This window comes from Diprion similis, chromosome 2, assembly GCF_021155765.1.
Source record: "Diprion similis isolate iyDipSimi1 chromosome 2, iyDipSimi1.1, whole genome shotgun sequence".
Lineage (NCBI taxonomy): Eukaryota > Metazoa > Arthropoda > Insecta > Hymenoptera > Diprionidae > Diprion > Diprion similis.
In genome coordinates, this window is record NC_060106.1 from 10,538,517 (window position 1) to 10,563,221 (window position 24,705).

A 24,705-nucleotide genomic window follows, 5' to 3' on the forward strand; every position below is an offset into this window, starting at 1 on the left:
AGGCGGGCGCAACGCTCCAGACACGTATAGTGCTTCAAGTGATTGCATGGTGCAGTGAAAATTGCAAGAGTATACGACATTAGAGGTTGTAGGTATACTAAAATGAGTTTCAGTGTCAATTTTCGATTACCGAAAGTGCCGCTATATGTACTTCTCATGACTCATCTACAGCTCCAAACCGAAGTGTGCGCTAATTTCGAAGGACCCTAATCATTGCAAACGAGAAGTAAGGATACCTGATGAGGTTTGTGGATAATATTGCACTTTCTTTCTTCCGGGAATTGAATGTCATTTTCTTAAAGCACATCAGTGCTGGCTACAGGCAAAGCCTGAACGGCTCATCAGCGTTTGGCATTCGTACCTGTGAACAGTTTTCTATCGAGTAGTCAATCGACTTCCTACGCCAATGCAGTGGTAAGTGCCCCCCGGCTTCCCCCAGCTTTACCCACCGTGTCTTGCCTTGCCTCGGCTTGCCATGCCAAGCCAAGCCATCCGCAGCCGTAGCTCGACTAGTCGTTTCTTTTCTTTATTCCTTTGTCGGAAAGTCGGCGGCGAGCCTCGATTTTGAGAGAAGAAGAGAGGGTGAGACGGCGAAGGGGGGCGGGAGGGGGAGGGGGAGGTGGAGAGAGAAAGAGCGAGTGTGAGCGAGAGTGGGAGAGGAAGAGGAAGGAGGAAGACAAGGAAAGAGTAGGTAGAAAGAAGGAATGAAAAGCAAGAGAGAAAGAGAGAAGGAGAGAGGCAAAAAGAACAAAGAAAGAATCTGAGAAGAGTGAGAGAGCCTCGGGAAGACGCGGGGAAGGGCAGGAGGGACCGTGGAGAAAAGAGAATAATACGGTTGGATTAAAAACTTGGTACAGGCTCCCCTCGGAATATCGGTTGGTAATAATAGTACCGAACCCACTGGTCCCAAAAAATCGGGGGTCTCTCTCCCCGAGCCGTGCAACTATAATGCGGCGTTGTGGCCAACCTGAAACGCGGGAAGAGATGCGTATAAATAAGCTCCGGGGTTGAACCGTGCGTTATTCCCGCGTAAATAGGCGCTACACAGTCAATGTGTGAATTCGCAGGGGGAATAAATCGAGCCACGTAGTAATATCGCATGCAAGAGTATAAAGCGGAACGTTGGGAGATTCTTTCCGAAGCTACTGAAACGAAAGCTGTGCGTTTCGCCTGAGCGTTTGATTTTATTACGAGAGACCTCCAATTAGCCACGATCGTGTAACCGCGCTTCGCCTTTATATTACCGGCTCACGGATTAGCCGTGACCGTTGGGAGTCGACGCACGGTATGCGACATTAGTTCAGGTAGGCGAAGCTGAAAGTATCCGGGGAAGTTGAAGGTGTAAGAAGACTTCCGTAGCTGGCTAACGTGGAGTCTTTATCGCAGCGCGGGCCGTCAACGGGCCGAGGAATAAGCTACGGCTACGCGGATGTATGGGACGACAGCTGGCTGCTGCTTACTCGGGTCCCCATTACGAGAGGCCAGGAGGATTGGAATCGAGTTCCGAGAGCAGCGGATCGAGCCTCCGCCTCATCACGATCAGCCCTGCAGCGTCGGGCGACGCGGGCGCTTTGTAATGACCGGGATCATCGGCGGCGTCTATTTCTCGCAAGATAATACATACACCCGTGCCTTTTGTACAACCGTACTAATTAAATCGATAAAGACAAGCAGTATCTATCGCGGTTACGATTCGCCACAGATGGAAGGAACGCAGGGCTCGATGAGGATCGGTGCAGGTAGACCGGCAATACGGTTTTACTGCTCTCTAGCTACAGCTTCGCCCTCGGTTTTGCTCGACTCTCGGTGCGGCCCGGCTCGCCTCGGCGCAGCGCGGGGTTCCTCGGTTAGGGATAGAGGCTCGGAAGGGGGAGGGAGGCGGGTAAGGTCGGCGCGTTTGATCTCCGCCGCGGGCGCCGACAAAGCGTCCGTCCTCTCGTCCGTCGGTCGGTCGCTCCGTCCGTCCGTCCGTTCGTCCGTCCGTCCGTCCGTCGCTCCGCTCGGCTCCGCGCGCCTCACCCGGTGGGCAGGAGAGAGTCGGCGGCAGCGGCGTCGGCGTCGGCGTCGGCACTCGGGCGGGACGCCGGCAGTCGTGGCCCCCCGTCACTGCGTCATGCCCGCTTCAGCGCGCGGACCTCCTCGGGCACCCGATGCCAGTTGCCACTCCCTGGCGCACCGCACAGAGTTAACTTTGCTATTAATAAATAACTTTGAGGCCCGCGCACACATGGCTACACTACACGCAACTTTCAGAAGCTGAAAGTTCGAACTTTGCATTTACTCGGCTGCACGCTGCCGCCGCCACTTATTTTTCGCTCCCGATTCACCCCGCCCTGGGACTCATTTACTTACAGACGAGACTTCCGCTTGGTCGCCGGAAAACTACTCGCTAATGCACACTTGCGCGAATACCGTTACACCGCATATGTGTAACATACGTGCTCGGGGATAGTCGCGCGATAGTTTTATTCGCGCGTTATCCCTGTTACGTATATGCACACGCGCTGCAGGGCATCTAAGGATTTATAACACTTCCTTGAAGAAATATTACGACCGGTAGATACATTCATTCGCTTTATACTATTCGGAGAAATGCGGACCGTGCAGGACCACTGGCGTTGAATCGCGTTACGTCAGCGGTCCCATCGGGTTTTGGTTTTGTCTGGAACGGACGGACGAGGCCTTCGCATAGTGCGGACGTTTCGTTTCGTGGAACGGTATCTCGTTACGTAAATCGTAGAAGCGAAACTTGAGTACCTGAATTGTTAGCAGCCGGCGAGCCTCGATACTTCAATCATTATGTTTATTGTTTGCAGTTATATTCTTTGACACGAGCGCACTCGTTCATTCATCGATTCGTTTGCCCCTTCTCAGACTCCCCCATCCGCGACTTCACAGGGAACAGGCATCACTGACACTTCTCGGTGCCATAGCGCGTGTGCAGCTCAGGATCCATACACACGGATCGCATAATGCGATAACAGCAAAAACTTGGAACGGTTGAACGAATTGCATGTGTGTGAGACAGCTGTATATAGCTATACTATGGACCAGCGCTGGGAACTTGTTGTGTTCAAATAAAAACTACGAGGATGGCACTTATTTTCGTCGAGGAATCTTCCGACGTCTCATTGTCAGTGGACTATGCACTGAATGAACACTGTGTCTACAATTGTATATCATAAAGTGCATTTGTTGTCATGGTCTGGATATAGATACATGTATATAGTTATATCGGGATATCTTATGGGTATATCTTCTGACAATGGTATAAGTTCTCGATAACGCAACAATATGGCTATGACAAGTGATAATCCTACGACGTATTTGTACGACGATAAACCAGAGTAAACATTCGACCTTGAACGTGGAAGTACCTACATTGTCCATGATTCTCTTCCGATTGCTATCAGTCATTCCTTCCACTATCGCAAGTAGGACGCACCATGGCAAAAGAAAATGAATAATCTTCTGCATAATCTGCAATTATGTGTATAATACGTTATTGAATAATAAAATTATGGTCTTGAAAAAATTCAGTCCGTCTTCATTTTATATTTTCTTTCTTCTTTTTAAGAATAAGATTATCTCTAGAAAAATCTCATCGTCGATTTGTAGCTAGTAGTCGCAATTTCGTTCGATTTAAATAAAAGTTTAGTTTTCACTTGGCACGATCCTGAGTTATTGAGTGACTGTACATATTGGTGACTGTTTCAGAGTCACGTACGCGTGCAACCCGTTGGCAATTTGAAATACAGGTTTTAGCTGGCTCTTAGTTCCATGATAAGTTAACGAGATGGTTGACCCATGTTCCAACGTCTAGTCGTCGTAGTTTTTCTCGTTAAAAATGCTTTCATTGGTTTTAATATGTTACGACAGTTTTATAACCGTAATCAGCTATAGGGCTTGCATATAAAAACGACCCCCCATTAAGAAGGGGAGATCAAAGTTGGAATATAATTATATCGGTGGCCACGTAGTTTCCCATGCATGTATGAACATAGTTATTACAGAACAAGAGTAACATAGGAAGAAGAGTAGATTTCTGTGGTTTGATCAAAACACTGGAGATCTGTATGTTCTTATTCGAGACGGGCTACCAAGAAGGAAATTGTTCAGTCAGATTTTAAGGGGGTGCCCTGACAGATTTCGACGTTGACGTATATATCTCCGAATATCGAAGTTCATGTATCTCAAAAAATCAAATCCCGATAGTAAATTCGTAAAATTCATGTCATTTCTTCATTCCTGCTTCAAATGAAAATGTATTGAAATGTTTTTGTTCAGAATTATGTATACTGTTAAGCCCTTTTTCTCGTTTGAGATAGGTGGACTTCGATATTCGAAGGTATATACGACTGCGTACATTTGAAACTTAGGGAGTATCGCATGGTTCGATGGTTTTACTTTTCGAAGATGAACATTACAAATTTATGCGGATCACTATCAATATTGCGACTATCAAGTTACCTGAAATTCTGTACAAAATAAATGCAGCGTAGCGTCATCCGGCGGATGATATTTACACGAATGTACCCGAGACCAAAGAGTCGTTCGAGAGTCTACTCTGGCGTTTTGTGTGATCCCCATTTTACAGGGTCATCTGACACTAAATTGCGACGTAGATGCATGGGAAGCGCATATCAGTTACCGATCCGTAGTACTCTATTCCACTTACCATCCCGCAGCAACATGCATAGTAAAGCCCATGAAAGAATCTCTTTCCCTCAGAAACCTCGGAAGCTAGTCTCAACCGACTGGAAACGCCATAACAAAATTTATATGGTGGTTAAGCGTAAATATGAATTCTCTGACAACTTTGCGAAGAATAGGAGGTGTTTAAAAATAAACGATAAATGAGAAAGAAATCGCAAACAGTATCTCTTCTTAATGTATAAACTTAGGACTGAAACTAATAAGATAATATTATCGAAACGCATTTGTAAATGATTTGTTCCTGCTGCAGAGATGTCCAATTGATGAACAGTGGCACTTTGCTCGGGTAAATATTCTCTGCTTTATCCACTGCTCACGTGATACGGCATAGTATTAGTCGGTCATCAATGCGTATGGCGCCCTTATTTACCGACTTACTTTATCTGGCAGAGGCATCGATATGCACGAGTCCATTTATTTATATTCAATGGCTCATCTTGTAGCTGCGAACCACTGATACTGCAGCAAACCTGCAAGCCGTGCTGCAGAGTGCAGACTGAATGGTTGGAGGTTAGATTTGACATGTCAACACACTCACGTTAAAATAATACAAAAATGTCATTGTACGATGATTTTGATAAGCACCGAACAACAGAAAAAGTCGCAGGGTGGTCATCGGGTATTAAACTATTGCAGTCCCAGCTACAACTAAAAAAAGCGGCAACTACACAGGTAATATTTCACTCAACCATTAGTTTGTAAATACATTCAATAATTCAAAACGTTTTACCGTCAGCGAGAACGTTCGAAAATATTCTCCAATAGCATTTCCGACTGGCTCTCAGTTTTACGATTTATTTATTCCATGCCAGAAAAATAAAAATAAAACGTTTGTATTCACTTCTACGTTGAAAATTAATATCAACAACAATTTTTTATAGCCAAAAAGAGAACAGTTCAGAAAAGCTTCGGCAGTTTTGGCACCTGTAATTGACTTGAAGTCAAAGGTTAACCGTGATGGTGAGAGAGATGAAGACTCACAAACAGGCAATTCTCTTACCCTTAGTGGTACAAATAATGTCGGAGTCGGAGGCGAGTTTGATTGGAACGTAATAAATGAATATGACCCAATGTGGCCAAATGAGTATGAAAAAGTTGTTAAGGAATTACGTGATATTCGGGACAGAGAACACGACCAAGAAAATGAATTACGTAAACGCCGACGTGACACTACCAAATTTGAAGATCCACAGGTATGTGAATTTTTCTATTTTCTTCGTATTACTGGTATTCTTAAGTCATTGAATTTTCGTTTCAAATAAGCAATATTATGGCTGGCTACTGGTAATTCCGTATGACAAAGTTAGGAATTTCTTTTTTTTCTGTTGTCGTTTCAACATGAAATACAATTGTCGGTTGTGAAGAAATTCCAACATATTTAGGTGGTTTATGTATATAATGACAATCATGCTTTCTTTAATATATATAATTAAATGACCCAAATTTAGACTTCCCCTGGTAGCAACACAATGGTCGCACCGGAAAGGGACGAGGAGAGAACACCAACTTCGAGAGGAGTGGGCGGCGGCGCAGCCATAGCACCCCCCCCATCCCTTCAAGAGGCACCAGATCTAGCACCTCCTCCACCTCCACCCCGACCGCAGGCATCGAATCTTGGCTATGGTGCTTCCTCCGTAGCTGCCAAGATCATGGCAAAATATGGCTTCAAAGAAGGCCAGGGTCTTGGTAAAAAGGAACAGGGAATGTCTGTTGCTTTACAAGTAGAAAAAACCAGCAAACGTGGTGGTAGGATAGTTGGTGAAAGAGAACAATTGATGCCTCCTCCACCACCCATGGTCCCTTCGCCACCACTGCCTGTAGCTGTAGCTCCTGTTCCACAACCTGTGGTTCCTCAAGAGGAGCCAAGCATTACGGAGATTATGAAATCACCCAGCAAGGTTATTATAGTAGTGCCACGCGTAGAAGTCTGCGCATAATTAGTTGCCTTTGGTACAGTTTTACTTCGTTTTTCTTCAGTTAAATGAAATAATCTTGAGACAGGCATAAGAATCTCAAACCTTGTTCAATTGGCTGTGAAACTTGAATTTTACTGTGCCTATTTTGCTTTTTACGTCGTCCACTAAGGCTGGGTATATGAATTATCAGTCATGTGAATTTTTTTTTTAAAAGGTGGTGCTGTTACGAAATATGGTTGGACCAGGTGAGGTGGATGAAGATCTTGAGCCAGAGGTCAAGGACGAGTGTAATACAAAGTATGGGGATGTATCGCGTGTTATGATACACGAGGTGATGGATGTTCCGGCTGAAGAGGCAGTGCGTATATTTGTAGAATTTAAGAGAATAGAAAGTGCGATTAAAGCTGTGGTAGACTTGAACGGTCGCTTCTTTGGTGGAAGACAAGTCAGAGCTGGGTTTTATTCCTGTGAAAAATTGGACACCTTGCAACTGATGGATTAACCTTTAAGTACATGAATTTTTTTTAAACGTGCACCGTCTGTGAACAATAAAATACTGTCAATTAAAATTGGATCGAATGATTTTCATTATAATTGCTACCTACAACTGATTATTGTACTTCGCTTAATAGCAGGGTTTAGCAATCGCGGTTTTTTATCGTAGACTTTCAATTTGACTGTTTGCATAGGTAGGCAATTGTAAATTTGTAATTTTGAATCACACAAAATACATGAAACTTTAATTTATTTCTAGAATTTTGAGTTTGTACTTACTTATTACGTGGCATTCATACAAGGTAATTTCATCGCAGAATATACAGATATTAATGATTTTCTTCACATTCCAAGGTCATGAAATTGATTTGTGAGTGAAAACACCCTAAATATGATGGGTATATAGGCATTTTCATTATTACAGATTTACTTCCTGATCTGGTAATATAGTTTTGGGATGCAAATCAAGTTTATATCAAGTTGATCAAAAGTTAGTTCAAACATATTGTAACGCGTTTATTCCTCGTACATAATCGGAGTCAATAATTTTTTGTAAAATAATGTATCTGATATACACCCCGCTAACTGGAGTAATTCAAGCACAGTTTTCGTTGGTAGCGTTGTGATATGTAGGAACAGTCCTTTTGAAAAATAGTATTATGCTGTTGTACCTACAGCTTCAATAACATCAACGTGATGCTATGCACACCCTGCAGGTGGACTGTTCAATCGCGAACATACTGCTTTAAGCAGATTTTTTAGAATGTCTGGCTGATGACTTGGGTCCTTAAAAAAACATACAAAACGTATGATAAACAAAAGATGAACAGGAAATTATTCTGATACCGATATCAACAAGGATTATGCGTGTGCTTCAATAACTCTTAGATTGCATAATCTTAGATAAAAACCATTACTATGATACTTATCTTACCTTGTCGAGGGTAATGGTAGGTATGAACGTAACTTTGGGAGACAAGTCATCTGTCATTTCTCCAAACTTGGCCAATAGCTCTTTTCCTTTTGTCCCCTTATAACATTTCTCTATCGGTGTGACATCTAGATTAACCTTGGCAGCACATTGATGCATAACTCGCTCAGGCTCCATATTGTCTTGGATCATGCAAGAAATATAATCGAGTTGTATTGACTGATCATTGACTAGATCAATAACACAGGCATGTATAATATTTGCCTGACACTCAAGTGGCCCGTGTTGGCACGTAAATTCGTACCCAGTGGGAGTTTCCATCGTCTGAATCGGAAAAGAATTACAAATTGAATAAGCACAAGATTGAATTCTAATACATGGGGATTAGCAGAATAGACAGACTTACCTTGGCTTTGCCATATGGTATGAGTTCTATCTGCATGTTCTCTTGTATCTTTTGAAACGTTGGCGATAGCTGTTTGATTACGAAAAATCGGGAATCTGGACAAAGGGCTTCGTAATACACGGAGACCAGCACCTTTTGAACATCGGTCTTTGGCGGTTCGACTATCTCTATTCCTTCGACTAGCTCTTGGGCCACCAGTGATTTTGCTGCAGAAGACTTAATGCGTGTTCAAGCAGGTTTAAGCAAAACAAAATCTTTAAAAATATGCTTTCAAGATACATTAAAATCAATGAGAGGCAGAAAACCTCATCTGCGAGTGTTGTTGTGGTGTTGTAACCATTTAACTATTTTCTATACTGAAATTGGGGCTCGAATTGCCAAGTTGATGCTTTGCATCAACCCTAGTTGGTGCTCAGTTCGGATAGGTGAGGTTATGTTCAGTAGTGCTTACCTGGAGAGGATCATCGCTGAATTGGAGAGAAGGCCAATACTTAGCTGACTGGTACAAAACGAGAGCAGTGCAGAGTAATATTATTAGACGGTATCGAAAGCTTCCGAGTCCCATTTTGAATGGAAATTTTAACGGCACGTAAGAAAACAATAATAAAAAAATCACTTTTCACTGCGGTAGACCAAGTGGCAGATACGTAAACTTGGAATGACTCGATTATTGTTTATTTGATTTATTTTTCACCGGGTTAGCTTGTCATATTTAAGACGACTGTGCTTCTATCAATTAATCTTGCGTGGCATGATTAATCGAAACCTTATGGTTTCGTAGCCTCATTGCGTAAATGCGTACGCAAGGATTATTTCAAAACCAACATGGCGGCGTCGATTGTTAACATGATTAATTCGATATCTACCGAATAATCGATATCACCATTGTTGATGCAATCAACTACATAGTACGATTGGCGCGATAACATATCATATCTTAATTCACAAAAATCCACAAATCCAAATACTCGCTCCACACTTTGATTAACACAATTTTGTGTCAAGTCCGAGTCTGGTTTAAATGCCTATTCAAATGAAATGAAAATTATCTATTTGCACCCTAAAAACTCCTCGTTACCACGTAATTAGATACTAATCATTTGTTTCTATTAGATCATTGGATATTGTTTTCCTCCGAAATTCACGACCAAACATGTAACGAAATTAGAAAGTGTCAAAAATATAACTAATTATAAATTTAATTGCTAAATTCTTCTGTAATTTTAAATATTCTCTTCGGTTCTGTTCTTCTCGCATAATTATAATAAGATAATGGCACCTAAGGAAGATAAAAATCAGGATAAAAATAAAAAAGACGCAGATAAAGGCAAAAAGAAAACGGCGAAAGGAAAGGACAAAAATGTTACAAGAAAAAGATGTGGGCCGTAAGTGTGGGGCTATCTTACTTTTATCAATGAATTAAGGCGATGGAAGGCCCTGTCTAGTGAAAAAATTTTCAAACTAAATTTTCCATGACTCCAACCTTATCGATTTCATTTTTGCTCATTCTTAGACCAATGGCTACCGGTACGGTTATGGCACAAAGAGTCTTACCACCGATGGTTTGTTGTCCACCCGCTGGATGCGCACCCAGAGGATGTCTTTCAGGTCCAGGTTGCGGAAGATGATAAATTTATTTAACAAGAATAGTTCATGGCTCGATTCGGCTTCATGTCAATTCTGCACCCAAGCTGGATGAAAAAATCTGTTTCAAATATGAAAACTTGACTATTGTAAAACTTAATAAAACTTGCAACCACAATTCAATCATGCGTTTTTGCTCAGAAAATCATTCGTGTCATAATTGCTAGTTCGCGGTTTCTCATTTAAATATTCATGCTTCCATAATAATTACATAGATATTGTAATATTACACCGCCTGCATTTTTATTTCTCGAATATGTAAGGTACTCAGTCCCGACAAGCAGACACAAAATATGACATAGACAATAGTATCTCCGTAGAATCATGTTGATGTGTAAACTTGGTTTGATAACGAAGAAACTGCGACGGATTGCAACGGCTCTGTTACTCACAGAAGGGGTAGGTTCCTGTAAAAGTAAAACAGAGAATAATCAGAATGTGAGTAAGACAATGCCATTGTATTACAGGTCGCATTTTCAACCTTCAAAACTCTTACATGATTCTATACCAAACCTTGGAGACAACTTAAAGCGAAGAATGTAATAATTTCTCAAGATAACTCGTTATACATATTTCAAATGCACCGAATAACCAGTGCAACAGCATTACTTGTCAGTCTGAGCAAGTCACAACTGATAACGCATCGTTCGTGCTTCGGTTCAAAAAATACGAACTGAGAATATCCCCTCGAAGTGGACTATATTTTGGTAGTTGCATATTATATTATCTACCAACTGTACTGTCATACTGACCTACGAGAATAGGGTAAAACGGTGGGGGACTGCAGAGAACCGGAGGGGTTGGCAAAACGGTCCTTGCCTCGTATCTAAGCCCACCAAAGTTGACGTTAGTTGTAATTTTCGGTATAAGTTTGCGTGGGGTTCCAAACTTCGGAGGGCATTGAATCCAGGGGGAATACTGCCGCCATACGGTACAGGGGGAGCACGGCGAGTATGGGGTGCACGGCATGCATGTTGAGCTGTCGGTCGAATTGCGTCATGATATTACGTTACTTCGAGAACTGCAGTTGAATTTATTTACTTGGCAATGTAGTGCAAGAGTGAAACTAAGAATGGCGAAGTAAACTCGTTCACATATTACCACTTGTCGTTACCCAGGCATCGGTATGGCATGTTGACAGAAAATTTTCAGAATTTTTATTAACGCGTATAATTTAAATCTGATTTTGAAAGCGAAATCAATAGCTGTATCTCAAAAACAAAGAAATGTTCTCACGTGCTCAACGTTGCATTGCAAACGTTTTCTCTTGTTTTCAAATAAAAATCATTCACCCATACGAATACGTCATTTCACCACCGATCAAATAATTTCGGCATGCACAATTGAATCAAAATTCCAGTATTTTATACACAAAATCATAAAAATTAATAAGAAAAAACAGTATAAAAGTAAAGAAAATGCGGCCTTGCACGTACGAATTTTCGAGAGGACGTGGAACGGGCGTTGCTGAAGCTATCGGCAACTGGGGGTTTTCCAACAGTATCTCTAGCCCCGGTCAAGAGCTTCGTCGCTTGCAATGTCTGTTCGCGAAAATGGACAGCCTGTGAGATTTCGCAAAATTACCTTTAAAAGTCCAAAAACTTGTTTCGTCTATAATCGTTTTTATTACAGTCGTTCCACAAAGAAGCCAATGTGCGTACGTTACGACTGCAGAAACGACCCGGAAGCTTGGGAAGTAAAACCTAGTCCTCACGAGTGTAAGCCTGCTTGGACTTTTCCTGAAAAACGACCCCTCATCGTTTACAACTCATGTGCTGATATCATTGTCGTATCAAATCTTGTTGACGTTGGGAGTGATCTGAGCTATCCGATACCCGGCCGCAGCTACATGGCACAAGGAGTAAGCATTTTATGAGTTTTGCCGATGTTCTGCTCTTCCATTCGATGGTCCAACTGATTCCAATTAACCGTTTGTACTTCAACTTTTAATTCCACAGTCCAACAAATGGTACAAGAGAGGTCCGGACTGTTGTCCGCAGCCGAGTTGCCTCGCCCCGCAGTGTCCGAGGCCCTGTTGCAACTGATGACTCATTGGATTTCGGATATTGATTCATTTTCCCCTACTTTGGTCTCAAATTTGTGCAAAGATGGTCTACAGAACGTGTTGGTCTATAATCGATGATTCAACATCTTCCATCAACTATCAATTTCTGCTTAAACAATAGTAAACGAAGATTATAATCCTTGTCAGTAAAATGTACATTATATACTGTAGTATCTGTATAATCCGAATGTACACCGTTTGAACTGCAACGTTGAAACTACAAAATACATTGACGTGCTAAAGTGATTTCCGTTACTTATTCATTCGTGGTTCTCGCTGAATAATAGTGAGCAGAAAAATGGCAACTGAATTGAGCCTCACTGTATCGGTACCGCAGAATTTTAATCAATTGTTCAAAAAACAATTCAGGTTTGGTAACCCTAATAACAATATGGTTGCTATGTAATATGCAAAAAATTTACGTCAACCTCCAGATCGTGATTTAAAATCCTCCCTCAAAATTCGATTTCCAAATTAGAAGTTAGAAATTATCATTTTGGCACTTAGTTAATTGTCACATAAACTTTAAAACTAGAGAAAATATAAGATTGAATAATGCCACCGAAAAAGGCAAACAAGGATAAAGATGACAAAGGGAAAGATAGTAAGAAAAACGATAAGGGCGGGGAAAAGAAAAAGCCCAAGGGACTTCCAAAGGGCGCAGGAATGGGAGGCACTGTTGGGCTCCAGGAAAAACCGATCAAAATTTGCCCGTAAATATTGTCAATGAAATTATTTTGACGCGAAGGTTATCTTCTGCGAACACTGCAGTATTTTTCTTTTCCTTGTACAGTCTGTACAATCACATCTGTCTGTATTTTTTATGATTTCAGCACAAACGTGAACAAGTGTGAACCCCCGTGCCCGCCTCCTCAGTGTTGCCCTCAAAATACCTGCTACCCACCGCCAGGATGCCCACCTTGCTAATTTTTACATAAGCATCCTTCATCTCTGACATTATAATTTATAATAATCTACCAATAAAAACATGATTCATACATAATCCTGGATTTTTTTATCAGTGAGTCTAGTGTTGCTGATATCCTAAATTTTTACATCATTCTTGAGTATATCCAGTCCGGAGTGTCCTCGACCAGAAAATATTTGCTCATTAATAAGGAATACCCTGATTGAAGTGAAACGATAGTCAGAGCGGTACAGTCAATTGTTTCCACGACCGAAAATTAGGTTAAACGGTTAACAAAACACTCTGTTTAGACGAAACCATCAAAATTTCAATTTCGGCCAAACATTAGGAAATTTTAATCAATATTTTTGGCACGACCCCTCAGGAAGATAAAAAAAATTTGTAACTTGACAAGATGGTGAAGGATGACAAGAAAAACGAGAAAGGGGGGAAAAAAGCCGACAAGGGTGGCAAAGGCCGCGTTCAGAACCCGTGCAGTAAGGGTGGCGTATTTATGGGTGGCACTGTAGGAATAACGCCCAAGCCAGACAGAAACCATTTATAGTAAGTATAAATCATCCCACGATTCGTTGATCATTGATTGAGGATCACAATATTCCTTCGTATAACTTTCAACAACTTAAAGGCACCTAACCACCCAGCATACATCCCAGTAGCTACGATTAGCATTACTCTGGCAATGCGTAATACATAATAATGCTTCAATCCTGTTTTCGGTATTACAGTAACGTGGTTGTATCGCGCGACGGAACCCCGGGCCAATCCCAGCATTGTCGACCATCGGGTCCTCCTGCTGGAACTGTTCCAGTCATCATCTGCCCTCCAAGCAATTACCCACCACCGAGTTGCCCGAGGCAGCCAAGACGAAGATGTTGTTAAATAGAACATTTGACCAGAGCTATCTTGATTTTCCGGATATTGAATTTCATATAAATAAACTGAAAAATGCACCAGAGTTTGACGTGTTCTATTACAAAAATTTCTTATTTCCATGTTATAGGTATAATGTATGTATGTTTACGTCATACTCGCCGCGAGTCATTCAATTTAGCTGATCAACTAGGCTTCGATTTGTTTCAATAACTAATAGGAAAAATTGATCAATCACCACGTGACTCTCAGAATGTCACGCCAAAATTTCAACCAAAAAAATGGACAATAAAATTTTAATTATTTCAAACATATTTTCGCTGCGGCTAACTACGTAAGAGCTGATGGATACCATGTGATATAAAAATATTTGACAAGAGAGAAGAAAAATGGGAAGAAGCAGGTGTTGTAGAAAAGTGAAAAATCAATGTCACCAGCGCCGCGGTATTTTTTTCATCATCCGAGCTTTCTTTACCAGAGTAAAAAAGTGCCCAAGGTATTTATTACAATTACAGTAAGGTTTAAAAATACAGCACCAGAAGGGGTTTTCTAATTAAATCGCGGTCGAAATTATTATCAATTACCTTGCATAGACATTGCACATGTGATTTGATTTCAGATCAAAGTGCCGATCACACTATTGCCAAACTTCACCAAGCTGCACGCGATTTCGCTGTTCGCACATTGCCAACGGTTGCTCAAACTTTTCGCAATATCCACCTCAAGCATGTCCACCTTCACCATGCTGTCGACACCCTGCGATGTTATGCTATCTACCTCCACGATGATTAATCAATTATAATAAAGATATAATAAAGTAGACATGACTGTTTCTTAACATAATTTAATGAATTGGCGATAAACTTTGGATACTGTCTCTATTCGTGCCCACGTGAAGTCACGATTAACGATTTGAACAAAATTACTTGTGCTTTAACTTCGCAGACTTAATTCCTTTAAGCGATTTCAAGCTCCAGTCGTTTTAATTCCCAAGCAGAAGGTTTCTTGTGTACTCTAAAGAACCATACAAAGTCGAATGTTATAGGTAATGCATATAATACAGTCTACACGTGAGACCTCGTTCCGAGATGTTGAGTGTAGTCAACGACAGCTGCGTACGAGAATGATCTGACTAATCTCGTTCTGCTGTTCGCGTCGAGACGAATTTCACTCCAAACATCATGTCTTTCGGTTAAATATTTCGAAAACTCGAATTCTAAATTATTTTACAAATTTTCACGTATAAATTGAACAGGTTTTGTCAACGTATTTAAATTTGAGTTCTTGATTTGTTACACAGCGTGGATAATGGTAAGTTATAAAATTCATTCCTAATTATATTAGTACGAACTTTTAACCTCATTATATTATACATGCTTCATCAACTTTCCTTGGATCCTTTAGATTACATATATTCATTATACGTACCAATGACGAATCGTTATTGTATGCTACCAACCAATCCTGATACAATATTTTTTCCAATGATTGCACCGAACGAACCGTATCACGAAAAGGCATCAAATGCGAAACCAGTTGTTGGAGACTCTAAAGGGAATTGCGTTAACGTTCAGGGAAAACCATGTAAGCGCGATCCCGTAGAAAATCAAGAACCCGATCTGGACCCCCATCTACACGCAGTAGAGATTTCAATTCGAAACTGCACTCGACCAGGCTGCAAACATCATACTACCAGTGAACACACTTGCATATGGCCGAAGCCATGCCCCGCTGACTGTTTCGAACAATTTCCAGCAGCGACACGTGCTCCTAATCGTTGCGTCTGGCCTGTAAACTGACCGTTTTACTTGTAAGCTGAAGTAATTATATGATGAATTTTTGCGCGATCGCGAAATTCAACGATGATTTTTTATGCAAATTAACGTAGACTTTCTATTATCGAACACCTCGACTGATGGTCAATGCGTACTAGACTTATTTTTTATTATTAGGTAATAGTGATGGGAATCAAAAATTGAGATTCACACAATTTTGCTCTGTATAGTGCGCGTTGAGCTTGAAAGGCTTTATTCTAGCCATGGCAACCGGACACAAAATAATAACAATTGCTTTCGGGGTTATCAAAGAAATCAATCAGTTCACTTTCGACCACAAATAAAGCCGAATGCATTTTGCATTCCGGTATTAAATTTTCAATTCCGGCAACCACCTAAATTTACAGTACTACTAATCACCCTGTTACTCAGGAAGCACTTATAACCAAAAACAAGTAATAAAATCATTCATCATGTCACAAACTACCACGATATCTGCATCTGACATAGTTTGCAACCTAAAAGCTGTTGTGGCGGATTTAGAATGGTTAGTTTTTCACCTATTGCAGTATAAAAAAATGTTTGTTCCAACATTCGTGTTAGGTTGATTGATTGGAGAAAATCTACACAATTAGCAAAAAATCCCTTTTCTGCCCAATTTAACAGTCAGCAGAAACAACAGATACTGAAACAGTTGCAACAGCAACTGGCACAGGAACAGCAAATACAAAAACGTCAGCTGCAGCAGCAGGAACGGAGCAACAAGGCCCCTGCTCAACCGCCCATGTTCTTAATGGTACCAATTGAGGATACGCAAAAGCACGAAAGTGATAAACTGTCCCGTTCCAGCCATGACCATCACAATTGTTCCAGCAAAGGAAGCACACATGGTCATAACAGAAATACGCGCAAGGGCCACGAAAAGAAGAACCACGGAGGTGACTCGGCTCTGGTAAAAAAAAATCATAAAATCGTCTTATCAAAAGTCTTTCAATTCAAATAGCAGTTGTCGCTTAATTAAAAGAGCAACTCCCCCTTGACTAAGAGCTTCTGTAACCCTCATTTTTAGGAACTCAAAGGATCTAAGAGTCGGGAACTTCGTGCTGGTATTCTGTACACCGGATGCGGATGCCTCCACCGCGACGGACTCCAAGACGATTGTCCAAGATCCGAGTGCCAAGGACAGCCAGAATGTTTGGTCAAACCGTGGCCTGTCTGTCCACCCGGCATCAGAGGTCGTGCAAGGCATCCTGAATCTTATGGTGCACCACCAAATCCGAACGCTAGGACCTTCTAGTTCTGTCGATCTACAAGCTGGTTGGCTGTTTGTGTCTCCTTGTCTTAATAACTCCACTAAAATTCGATCGGCTGTTCTGCTACTCTAGATATTTCTCGTTCGTGAAACTACGTTTTTACACTCCTAAAAGTATAACCCTCTAGATGGCTGCTTCAATCTCACCCAAAGCCGCTACTATTATGCAATTACATGAATCATTAAGCACGAATATGTACAGTAATAAATCAAGACAATTACGTGACCGTGACTTGCTGTGAATTATTTCCACTTTCAAGGATCACGATCTAATTCTGTGCAGTGGATGTACCGTATGTTTTAAAAATAACCAAGGATTTGTAATACGTCAATCCTATTCAATTTTATACGTAGACAGAGAATGGTCAGCGATAGGTGTTACTTGGGAAGAAGCTTCGTGTGATTGGCTCTTCTGTTGGGTTCCATAACAATGGAAATATGCGTTGCCGGGGGTACGAATTGTTTCTCAATTGACGCATGAGGTGAAAATATGAATACATATTAGTTTATTCACGTCTATGATAATAGCAACGTTAAATTCTCAGTAAATTTCGGCTGCACCCGAGTTTTATTTCAATATGTTTCTTTGCACTGTTTAAATTCTCGGTAGACCAGGTGTCCTTCGTAAGAGTATGAAATTACAAAAGAAGTAATGCGTCATACGAAAAAAAAAATTTAATAAATACATAAAGAAAAAAAAAAAAACTGAAATATTGGATAACTGAATGAAATAGATAATAACTATTTCCAAACCAGTCGAAAAAAAGTGTAAAATTCCGAACTGAAAAAAAACCCTGCCAAGATGCCGTGTGACGGGAAAAACCCAAATTGTGATCGACGGCGAGAGCTTCTGGCCCAGCTGAAATGTCTCGTCAGTTCTATGGATCAGAAGTAAGTCATCGGTAGTAGAATATCTAATTATACTCCCATACTCGTGTAAATGCATCTAATTCAACCAACCATCGCTTTATCTTACAGAAAGCCTTGCGAGTGGGACGAGCCTCCCTGTCCGCCACCAACTTGTTGTCCAGTTTGTCCGGTCTCTGATGATCCACCATGCTGTGTGAGTTGATTTCGACTTTCTAGGTGTACAAAAAAAATGACGTGTAAAAAAAAAAAAGAAGAACAATTTTTTGTACGAAACACGAGCATTTTTTAAACCATAAACATTTCGTCCATAGAGCCCAGTCAAGGCATGCAAGAGCTTCGAACTTCGCGGTGGAATAATGTACAGATGTGAGTGCATCCTGCGAAACGGACTGCAGGATCGGTGCATGATGTACGATTGCATGGGTCGACCGGAGTGCATGACCAAGCTTTATCCAGTTTGTGGTCCTGGTCGGGCAGCTCTCCTCAAACTAACGGACCTCGGGGATGCTGAAGTCGCATTAAAGAAATTCTACTGCGCCGATCAGGCTCGGGAAAACGCTCTTGCAGCCTACTGTCGACTCACATGTGGAAATACATGTGCCGGTCCACCATGCCCACCTCCATGCCCTGCTCCACCATGTTGTCCACCACCATGCTGTCCACCACCTCGCTGCCCTCCACCACCATGCCCACCACCTCGATGCCCTCCACCACCGTGTTGTCCGCCACCTTGTCCACCGCCCTGCAGTCCTCCACCTTGCCCACCATGCATCAGTTGCTGTCCACCGCCGCCTTGTTGTATGCCTTGCCCTCCATGTGGTCCCTGCTCGCCGTGCATGCCCTGCATGCCGTGTCCGCCGCCTTGTCCTCCACCATGCCCACCACCGTGTTTACCGTGCATGCCCTGTTGCCCACCACCTCGATGCTAATGTTACATCGTCCAAGGTCAACGAGTTGTTAGATTATTCATTCATTGCCGTTATCCGGTGTCTGGGATCACTTTATTTAGTGTACTGTGTAATGTAGCTGCAAGCCCAATTCCGTATCAATTTAGAATTCTGTAATCACGTAAAATGATACCATTTATCTGTAAAAGAGCCTATGCATATATGATCTTTCGAAGTGTGATCGATATTCATAGTAATAAAAGTGGTAAAGAAGATTTGATAAGCGAGATTTAGTGTTATATGCTGATAGCAGATTCAAAAAGTGCGAATCGACACCGACAATAATTTTTTTATTATTTATACCAACGTTTTCTTTACTTTTTTTCCGGTACTACCTACGTTTCCATTTTACTATCATCTTCGTAGAGGCAAATATTACAGTTTCTTGATCGATTCCTGTAGCGTCGATAAACTTTCCAACGTGGATTACCGCTTCCGTGATTCTACATGAAAAGAAATAAGGATTTGAGGCTGAAATATGGAACGAAATAAATTTGTCTAAATACTCAATTGAGCCAAGAGAAATTGTTGCAATTTATTGGCTCACAGGGGAAAAACCGCTGAGGCATAAAAAAAAACCCTTATTATTACAGTAGTAAAATTGTGTCAAGAGTGTATGATCAATGGTTGTTTTTTTTTTCTTTTAAACCATTAGGTATTGGCCATCAATGGTTATGTCTCGCAAGTGGAGAGCTGCCATGAGATTCAAAGGCCGAAGGCATGAATCTACGGAGGTTCGATCGGCTGGCGAGAACAAGGAAGTTCCGAGCGCGACCGGATTGCCCGGCGACTCGAATCAGACTGACTAACCGAGCGTCGATTCCCGGTCAGTTATTTATTTTTCCAACGGTCAGCGCCATCTTTGCGGTTAACGACGAACCACCCAATCGCGTACCCCCGCGATCGCGCCTAAACTTACAGCGGCTTGTAAGTACACTCAACAACTCCTTATCGGGTACTTGAATAATCTTGATAAGAAATAACATTTATTTAGTGGATTAAACTCAACCATCCTTTTTCGACATTTGTCGACCGGAGAACATGAAAAAGCTCCACTCGGTTTGCGGATCTGGACGAGCCGCTCTTCTCAAGCTTACGGACCTCGGCGATGCGGAAGCCGCTCTCAAGAAGTTCTACTGCGCAGATCAGGCCCGAGAAAATGCTCTTGCCGCGTGCTGTAGACTCACCTGCTAGGACACATGTGCCGGCTCACCATCTCCAACTCCATGTCCTGTTCCACCGTGCTGTTTCTCACTCGTCGATGAAGGACCTCCTAGGAATATGCCATGTTGTCCTCCGCAAATGACTTACTGTCCATCGCCTTTGATGGTTTTTTCACAACCAGTCTGTTGTCTATCGAGTGTCAGAGTGTGCTTCTCTAAACTTTCGTCCACTAAGAGCCATCGTTATAACCGTGATAAATCTCAAGCAGTTCCGTGTGTCAATTTTGTAAAATGACCACATTGTTCTGTAAAAAATCAGTAATGCGATTAGTCTCAGGTTTGAGAGGTCGAGAAAAAGGAATGGAAGGAAAAAAGAAGCTACTTAATAACGTAGCCATGCATGCAAAACTTATCAGTATCGCTTCACCGGGGATATGGCATATGTTTTTTTTTCAGGTAATCCACGTGTGAAATTGTTACAAAGTGATTCAGTTCTTATATCGAAGTAATCAAAGGTACTGAAACGAATACAAAATAAACAAATTATACTTTATTTCATACAAGCACGAAAACTCTAACGACTATTTTGTTCTTAAATTGAATTCATTCTGCAACGGCTCTAAATAACTTCTCAAATTCCACGAGTAGATCGAATTAAGCTTTCAATTGGATTAACAGTCGTTGTTAAGAATTCGATTATTTATTCATCGGACACAAAAACAAAGAAATGAAAAATCATGAGAAGTCCAGATTAATCCCTGCCGTTATTCCGAGCAACAGCATATCTTTAAATTTTGGTTTTTGTAACGAGATATTTCAACAGTTCTCGCCGAAATTTACGGTCCTCCGTGACATTAATACGTGAAATAAAACATCCATGCGATGGTAGTAAATAAAAACGGAAATTAAATACGAAAACTACGTTACAAAAAAAAAAAATTGTTAAATACCAGGGGATAGAAAAATTGAAAGAAAATGTCGTGCTGTGGAGGCTCGTCTCCGGCTCAAGCTCCTTCCTCTCCAAGCTGCAAGCAGAATAGTCCTGTTTACCCCTGCTGCCCTCCACCTTGTCCACCTTGCCCGCCGTGCGTACCATGTTGTCCTTGTCCCCCGCCGTGCATGCCGTGTCCCCCGCCTTGCCGAATCACGATTTGTACACCGCCGGTGCCGTGCGGACCCTGTCCTCCGAAATGCGTTCCTTACTGTCCCCCGCCGTGTCCTCCAGCGTGTCCTCCGCGATGTCTGACCAGGGTAGCAACGCGGCCCTTGAAATGGTCTGTTCAACTCTGAGTGAACGGAAGGCATCGTCGTCGTGGCTGGAGTGATTGTATTTCCGAAGGTGCAGTGCAGAGTCCGCCCGGCACAGGTCAGGTTTATGCTTCTGTAAATTTTGCTTGACGGTTTATACGAGGTCTATCTTGATATCAACGTAACAAATTTAACCCACCCTGAGCTACTTCGCATCTACGTTGACTTTCCGTATTTCATCCATGTGTAACTCTGCGATTCTTGTAGGGGTTGCACGGTCGCCATTCCTGTAAAACCGGAACCACGACCCAAGTACTACGTTCCTCAACGCCCTTGCTGCCGACTGGGTTGTTTCCACAAGCCTAGGCCAGAGTGCTGCCGATATCTCTGGTGGCGGTTACCGTGCAAAGCTCATTGCTTTGAAGTTTGGTAAAGATTTATACGATTCTCCACTTCCGCGTTCTCTGAGAACGTTTCGGAATCCTGTTTCTTGGTGTCCGGTGATACGGTCAGCTTTTGGAAGACTGAGAAGCTGAGGTCTACGTTATAATGTGGCCCGAGGATCAAACAAGCGTGATGGATTATTCTTCAGCTAATTAAGCTATGCGATGATCACTCAAGGGCTCGTGTTACAATACAGATACAATTTGTGAAAGTTGCTCGGTAATAAAAATGTGAATAAGTAAAAGGTTGTTGTTTCGAAGCCTTCGTACAGCTGGTGCAAAGTATTCCAAATGTTTTGCAAGTCTCAGACCCGGGGCCACTTGGATCACGCATCGTCATTCGCTACCACGAAATCTTCGTGCTGTGATTCAGAATATTAGGCTTCCAAGCTAGTGGCGGAGGAAATGGAGGTTTATTTTAGGAATGTCTGAAAATACGCGCTGCACGACTTCTCTTAGTGGTATCTCGTCAGTCGTTATTTCTAAGTCGTGTGTCGCACGTCGGATCCGGTCGGCGCAGCCATGGCAGTTTTAACTCTTCTACATTTCGGCATTTTGTTGATTGTGCAAGGTACGTAACACCATTATGTTCTACGCTTTTTGTTACATTAAGGCAGCATAGAATGCCTTGCTTACCCAACCGACTGGAGCTAATAAAACATGGTCAGTTGTAAACGTCCACATGTGGAATATCGTACGAATCGCATTACTTTTTGTTTCACTTTCTTTACATTTAATGTAGCTAATTGGTTTATATTATTCAAGAATGAATACGAGCTGCTTTTACACTATATACAATATGATACTGACTAATTGTAAGAGTTGCAAATTTTATGTGAAGCTTCTATTCAAAGCGTATGATTTTTTCGTCATCTATATTTATATCGTTTAATCACTAGATATTTTTTGCCATCACTGGATCAAGTGTTTGCATCTGACAGAATCAGTTTGAAGTTTATTTTGAACTCGATCGGTTAAACATATCAGCGATATTTATCAGCTCACAGAATTCTGCGATCAAGTAATTGCGGAATAGCATGTTTGGCACCGTGCTTAAAAATCTGAAACTTATTTTCAGGTACACTAGGAATACCATGGAGTGCTAGACCTGCAGCAAGGTAAGCGAAGTTGACGCGTTTCAAAAAAACCTAACGATGAAGAATGCGTATGAATTCAATACACAGAATTGAGGTACATAATCGTGAATTGTTTTTAACAGGTACGCGGGATACGATTTGGAACGAGGGCCGGTACTATATGAAGCTTATTATCCCGAGGAACAGGAGGCCGAAAGTCAACCGGCGAATACGTATCAAGAAAAGAGATATTTCGATCGCCCAATTGTGCCCGAAATATCTTATCAGATACCATCTGACCCGTACGAACTTCCGTATCACTCTGAGGTGCCATCAAATCGTGATGAATATTACCAGCCAAATTCTGGACATTTCTCTGCCTTTACCAGAACTAGACCTCAAACTGTACAGAGGAACAACGACGAGCAACGGGTAGAAGAGTATTTCCTTGGCGGGCATTCGGTGAACGGATTTCCGGTAAGAGAGAATTTGGGATCTTCGATCGTCAAGGATTATTCATTCAGCGAATCTCAGCAAAGTCCTTATTATATCAACCAAGATCGGGAAGAGTCTCCGATTGTCGAAGAAAACGAAATGGATATTGAAGACGAGGTTCAACGCATAGTGCCGATTGACGATCAATTCATTTTTGGGGAGCGACCGGTGAAGAAAGTACTGGACTTTACGGAGTCCTTCAGGAATCCGAATCAAAACGAGGTATTCAATGCTCAGAGCGTTGATTCTGAGCTAAATGTTCGAAAACAGATTCAACCACTGCCGATGGAAAATATTTTTGAGCCGCGACCGCAGGTAATCAACTATGTGTTTTCTACACCGAAAAACCCAAATGTTTTAAAACCAGTTCTTGACATTACACCGGAATTCGAGGAGAATGATTGGCCAAGAAATTATGGCGATAATTTGATTCAAGATGAAATAAGACAGGCGGATGAAAAAGAGTTGAAGCAACAAGAAGCCAAGATTGATTCCATAGAAGTGAGTCAAGTACCGCATCACAAAATACGGCACCACCATGGAGAACGGTCCAAACGAAATTACGTGCACCAGTAGGCAATAATATCTGTCAAGCATGCGGGGAAGTAAGCAATCTATTAACAAATACTGATAAAAAGTGCGAATAAAATCAGACGGTGTACCGTAGCTGTGTTAAAATATTTATACCCATTTAACCAGTTAGATTTCCTTCAAGTTCCAAGGAACTCATCTGCCTTCTCTCCGGTCGGGGAAAGTGGCACGTCTGAAGGATTGTGAAGTACGAACATTGAATGCGTAGGTCCTTCTGAACAGATCAACTTTTATTAATATTGTATAATAGGATGATATTTCTATGACATTATATAACAACTATTAATTTTTATTCTATTTATATACTAACAATAACGACTTTCTATTACTAGATATTTAAACACATGAATTAATAAAGAGTTATCCACACATTGAAATATTCCTCAAAATCACTTTCCTAGACACGTAGAATACATAGAACATGTGTATCGTGTAGAATGACTGATAGTTGTTTCGAAAAATTTTGATGACATTTCTAATTGTAACATTTTTTTCGTTTGACTGTCAAGGTATTAATGGTTGACGGATGCATTCATAATTTTTAGGAAAATAAAAGTGCCAAGTCACATATTTATAGTATTTAATAATATATCTTGAATCAAATCGATCAAACAGAGTTATTGTCATTACATTTAAATTTTTATTCCCTTTGTAATTCGTATGAAATATACGAATAGTGAATCTAATAATTTGTCACTGGTATCTGTTGGTAGTAATTTAAGTAAGTATTGAGCAGTTTCGCGAGTTCAATTGGATTGCTAAATAACACGTGTATGAAACCCCACACAAGATGTAATGGAAAGAGTGAGTTTTT

General features: G+C 41.5%; 4 protein-coding genes and 1 long non-coding RNA gene across 5 annotated transcripts; 3 read left to right on the forward strand and 2 right to left on the reverse strand.

Annotated features, from left to right (window-relative positions):
- The first annotated feature begins 5,200 nt into the window (after window positions 1–5,200).
- On the forward strand, window positions 5,201–7,201 carry LOC124416444 (splicing factor 45). Its single transcript, XM_046897540.1, has 4 exons — window positions 5,201–5,388; window positions 5,598–5,909; window positions 6,165–6,614; window positions 6,847–7,201. Exons 1-4 carry the CDS (start codon window positions 5,272–5,274, stop codon window positions 7,132–7,134), a joined length of 1,167 nt encoding a protein of 388 aa, XP_046753496.1. The 5' UTR covers window positions 5,201–5,271; the 3' UTR covers window positions 7,135–7,201.
- Window positions 7,202–7,616: 415 nt separating this feature from the next.
- Window positions 7,617–9,036, reverse strand: LOC124416457 (gamma-interferon-inducible lysosomal thiol reductase-like). Its single transcript, XM_046897566.1, has 4 exons — window positions 8,916–9,036; window positions 8,465–8,680; window positions 8,062–8,382; window positions 7,617–7,913 (listed from the first exon to the last, which is right to left on the reverse strand). Exons 1-4 carry the CDS (start codon window positions 9,027–9,029, stop codon window positions 7,827–7,829), a joined length of 738 nt encoding a protein of 245 aa, XP_046753522.1. The 5' UTR covers window positions 9,030–9,036; the 3' UTR covers window positions 7,617–7,826.
- A 2,490-nt stretch (window positions 9,037–11,526) lies between these two features.
- On the forward strand, window positions 11,527–12,153 carry LOC124416252. The gene is made up of 3 exons (XM_046897179.1): window positions 11,527–11,672; window positions 11,741–11,969; window positions 12,067–12,153. Exons 1-3 carry the CDS (start codon window positions 11,527–11,529, stop codon window positions 12,151–12,153), a joined length of 462 nt encoding a protein of 153 aa, XP_046753135.1.
- A 5,177-nt stretch (window positions 12,154–17,330) lies between these two features.
- LOC124416465 lies at window positions 17,331–18,569 on the reverse strand. Its single transcript, XR_006930768.1, has 3 exons — window positions 18,512–18,569; window positions 18,203–18,425; window positions 17,331–18,136 (listed from the first exon to the last, which is right to left on the reverse strand). It is a non-coding gene; the product is annotated as an uncharacterized LOC124416465 (long non-coding RNA).
- A 3,619-nt stretch (window positions 18,570–22,188) lies between these two features.
- LOC124416448 lies at window positions 22,189–24,376 on the forward strand. Its single transcript, XM_046897545.1, has 3 exons — window positions 22,189–22,300; window positions 22,808–22,847; window positions 22,949–24,376. The coding sequence occupies exons 1-3, from the start codon at window positions 22,252–22,254 to the stop codon at window positions 23,874–23,876; spliced, it is 1,017 nt and encodes a 338-aa protein (XP_046753501.1). The 5' UTR covers window positions 22,189–22,251; the 3' UTR covers window positions 23,877–24,376.
- The last annotated feature ends 329 nt before the right edge of the window (window positions 24,377–24,705 follow it).

Coding starts and splice junctions, on each gene's coding strand:
- LOC124416444 (XM_046897540.1), top strand. CDS start 5,272: ATGTCATTGTACGATGATTTTGATAAGCACCGAACAACAGAAAAAGTC. Junction 5,910..6,164: donor CCAAATTTGAAGATCCACAG/GTATGTGAATTT, acceptor ACCCAAATTTAG/ACTTCCCCTGGTAGCAACAC. Junction 6,615..6,846: donor TTATGAAATCACCCAGCAAG/GTTATTATAGTA, acceptor TTTTTTTAAAAG/GTGGTGCTGTTACGAAATAT.
- LOC124416457 (XM_046897566.1), bottom strand. CDS start 9,029: ATGGGACTCGGAAGCTTTCGATACCGTCTAATAATATTACTCTGCACT. Junction 8,383..8,464: donor TACCATATGGCAAAGCCAAG/GTAAGTCTGTCT, acceptor TTTCCGATTCAG/ACGATGGAAACTCCCACTGG. Junction 7,914..8,061: donor CTACCATTACCCTCGACAAG/GTAAGATAAGTA, acceptor TGTTTTTTTAAG/GACCCAAGTCATCAGCCAGA.
- LOC124416252 (XM_046897179.1), top strand. CDS start 11,527: ATGCGGCCTTGCACGTACGAATTTTCGAGAGGACGTGGAACGGGCGTT. Junction 11,673..11,740: donor TTCGCGAAAATGGACAGCCT/GTGAGATTTCGC, acceptor TTTTTATTACAG/TCGTTCCACAAAGAAGCCAA. Junction 11,970..12,066: donor GCAGCTACATGGCACAAGGA/GTAAGCATTTTA, acceptor TTAATTCCACAG/TCCAACAAATGGTACAAGAG.
- LOC124416448 (XM_046897545.1), top strand. CDS start 22,252: ATGGCAGTTTTAACTCTTCTACATTTCGGCATTTTGTTGATTGTGCAA. Junction 22,301..22,807: donor CATTTTGTTGATTGTGCAAG/GTACGTAACACC, acceptor ACTTATTTTCAG/GTACACTAGGAATACCATGG. Junction 22,848..22,948: donor AGTGCTAGACCTGCAGCAAG/GTAAGCGAAGTT, acceptor TGTTTTTAACAG/GTACGCGGGATACGATTTGG.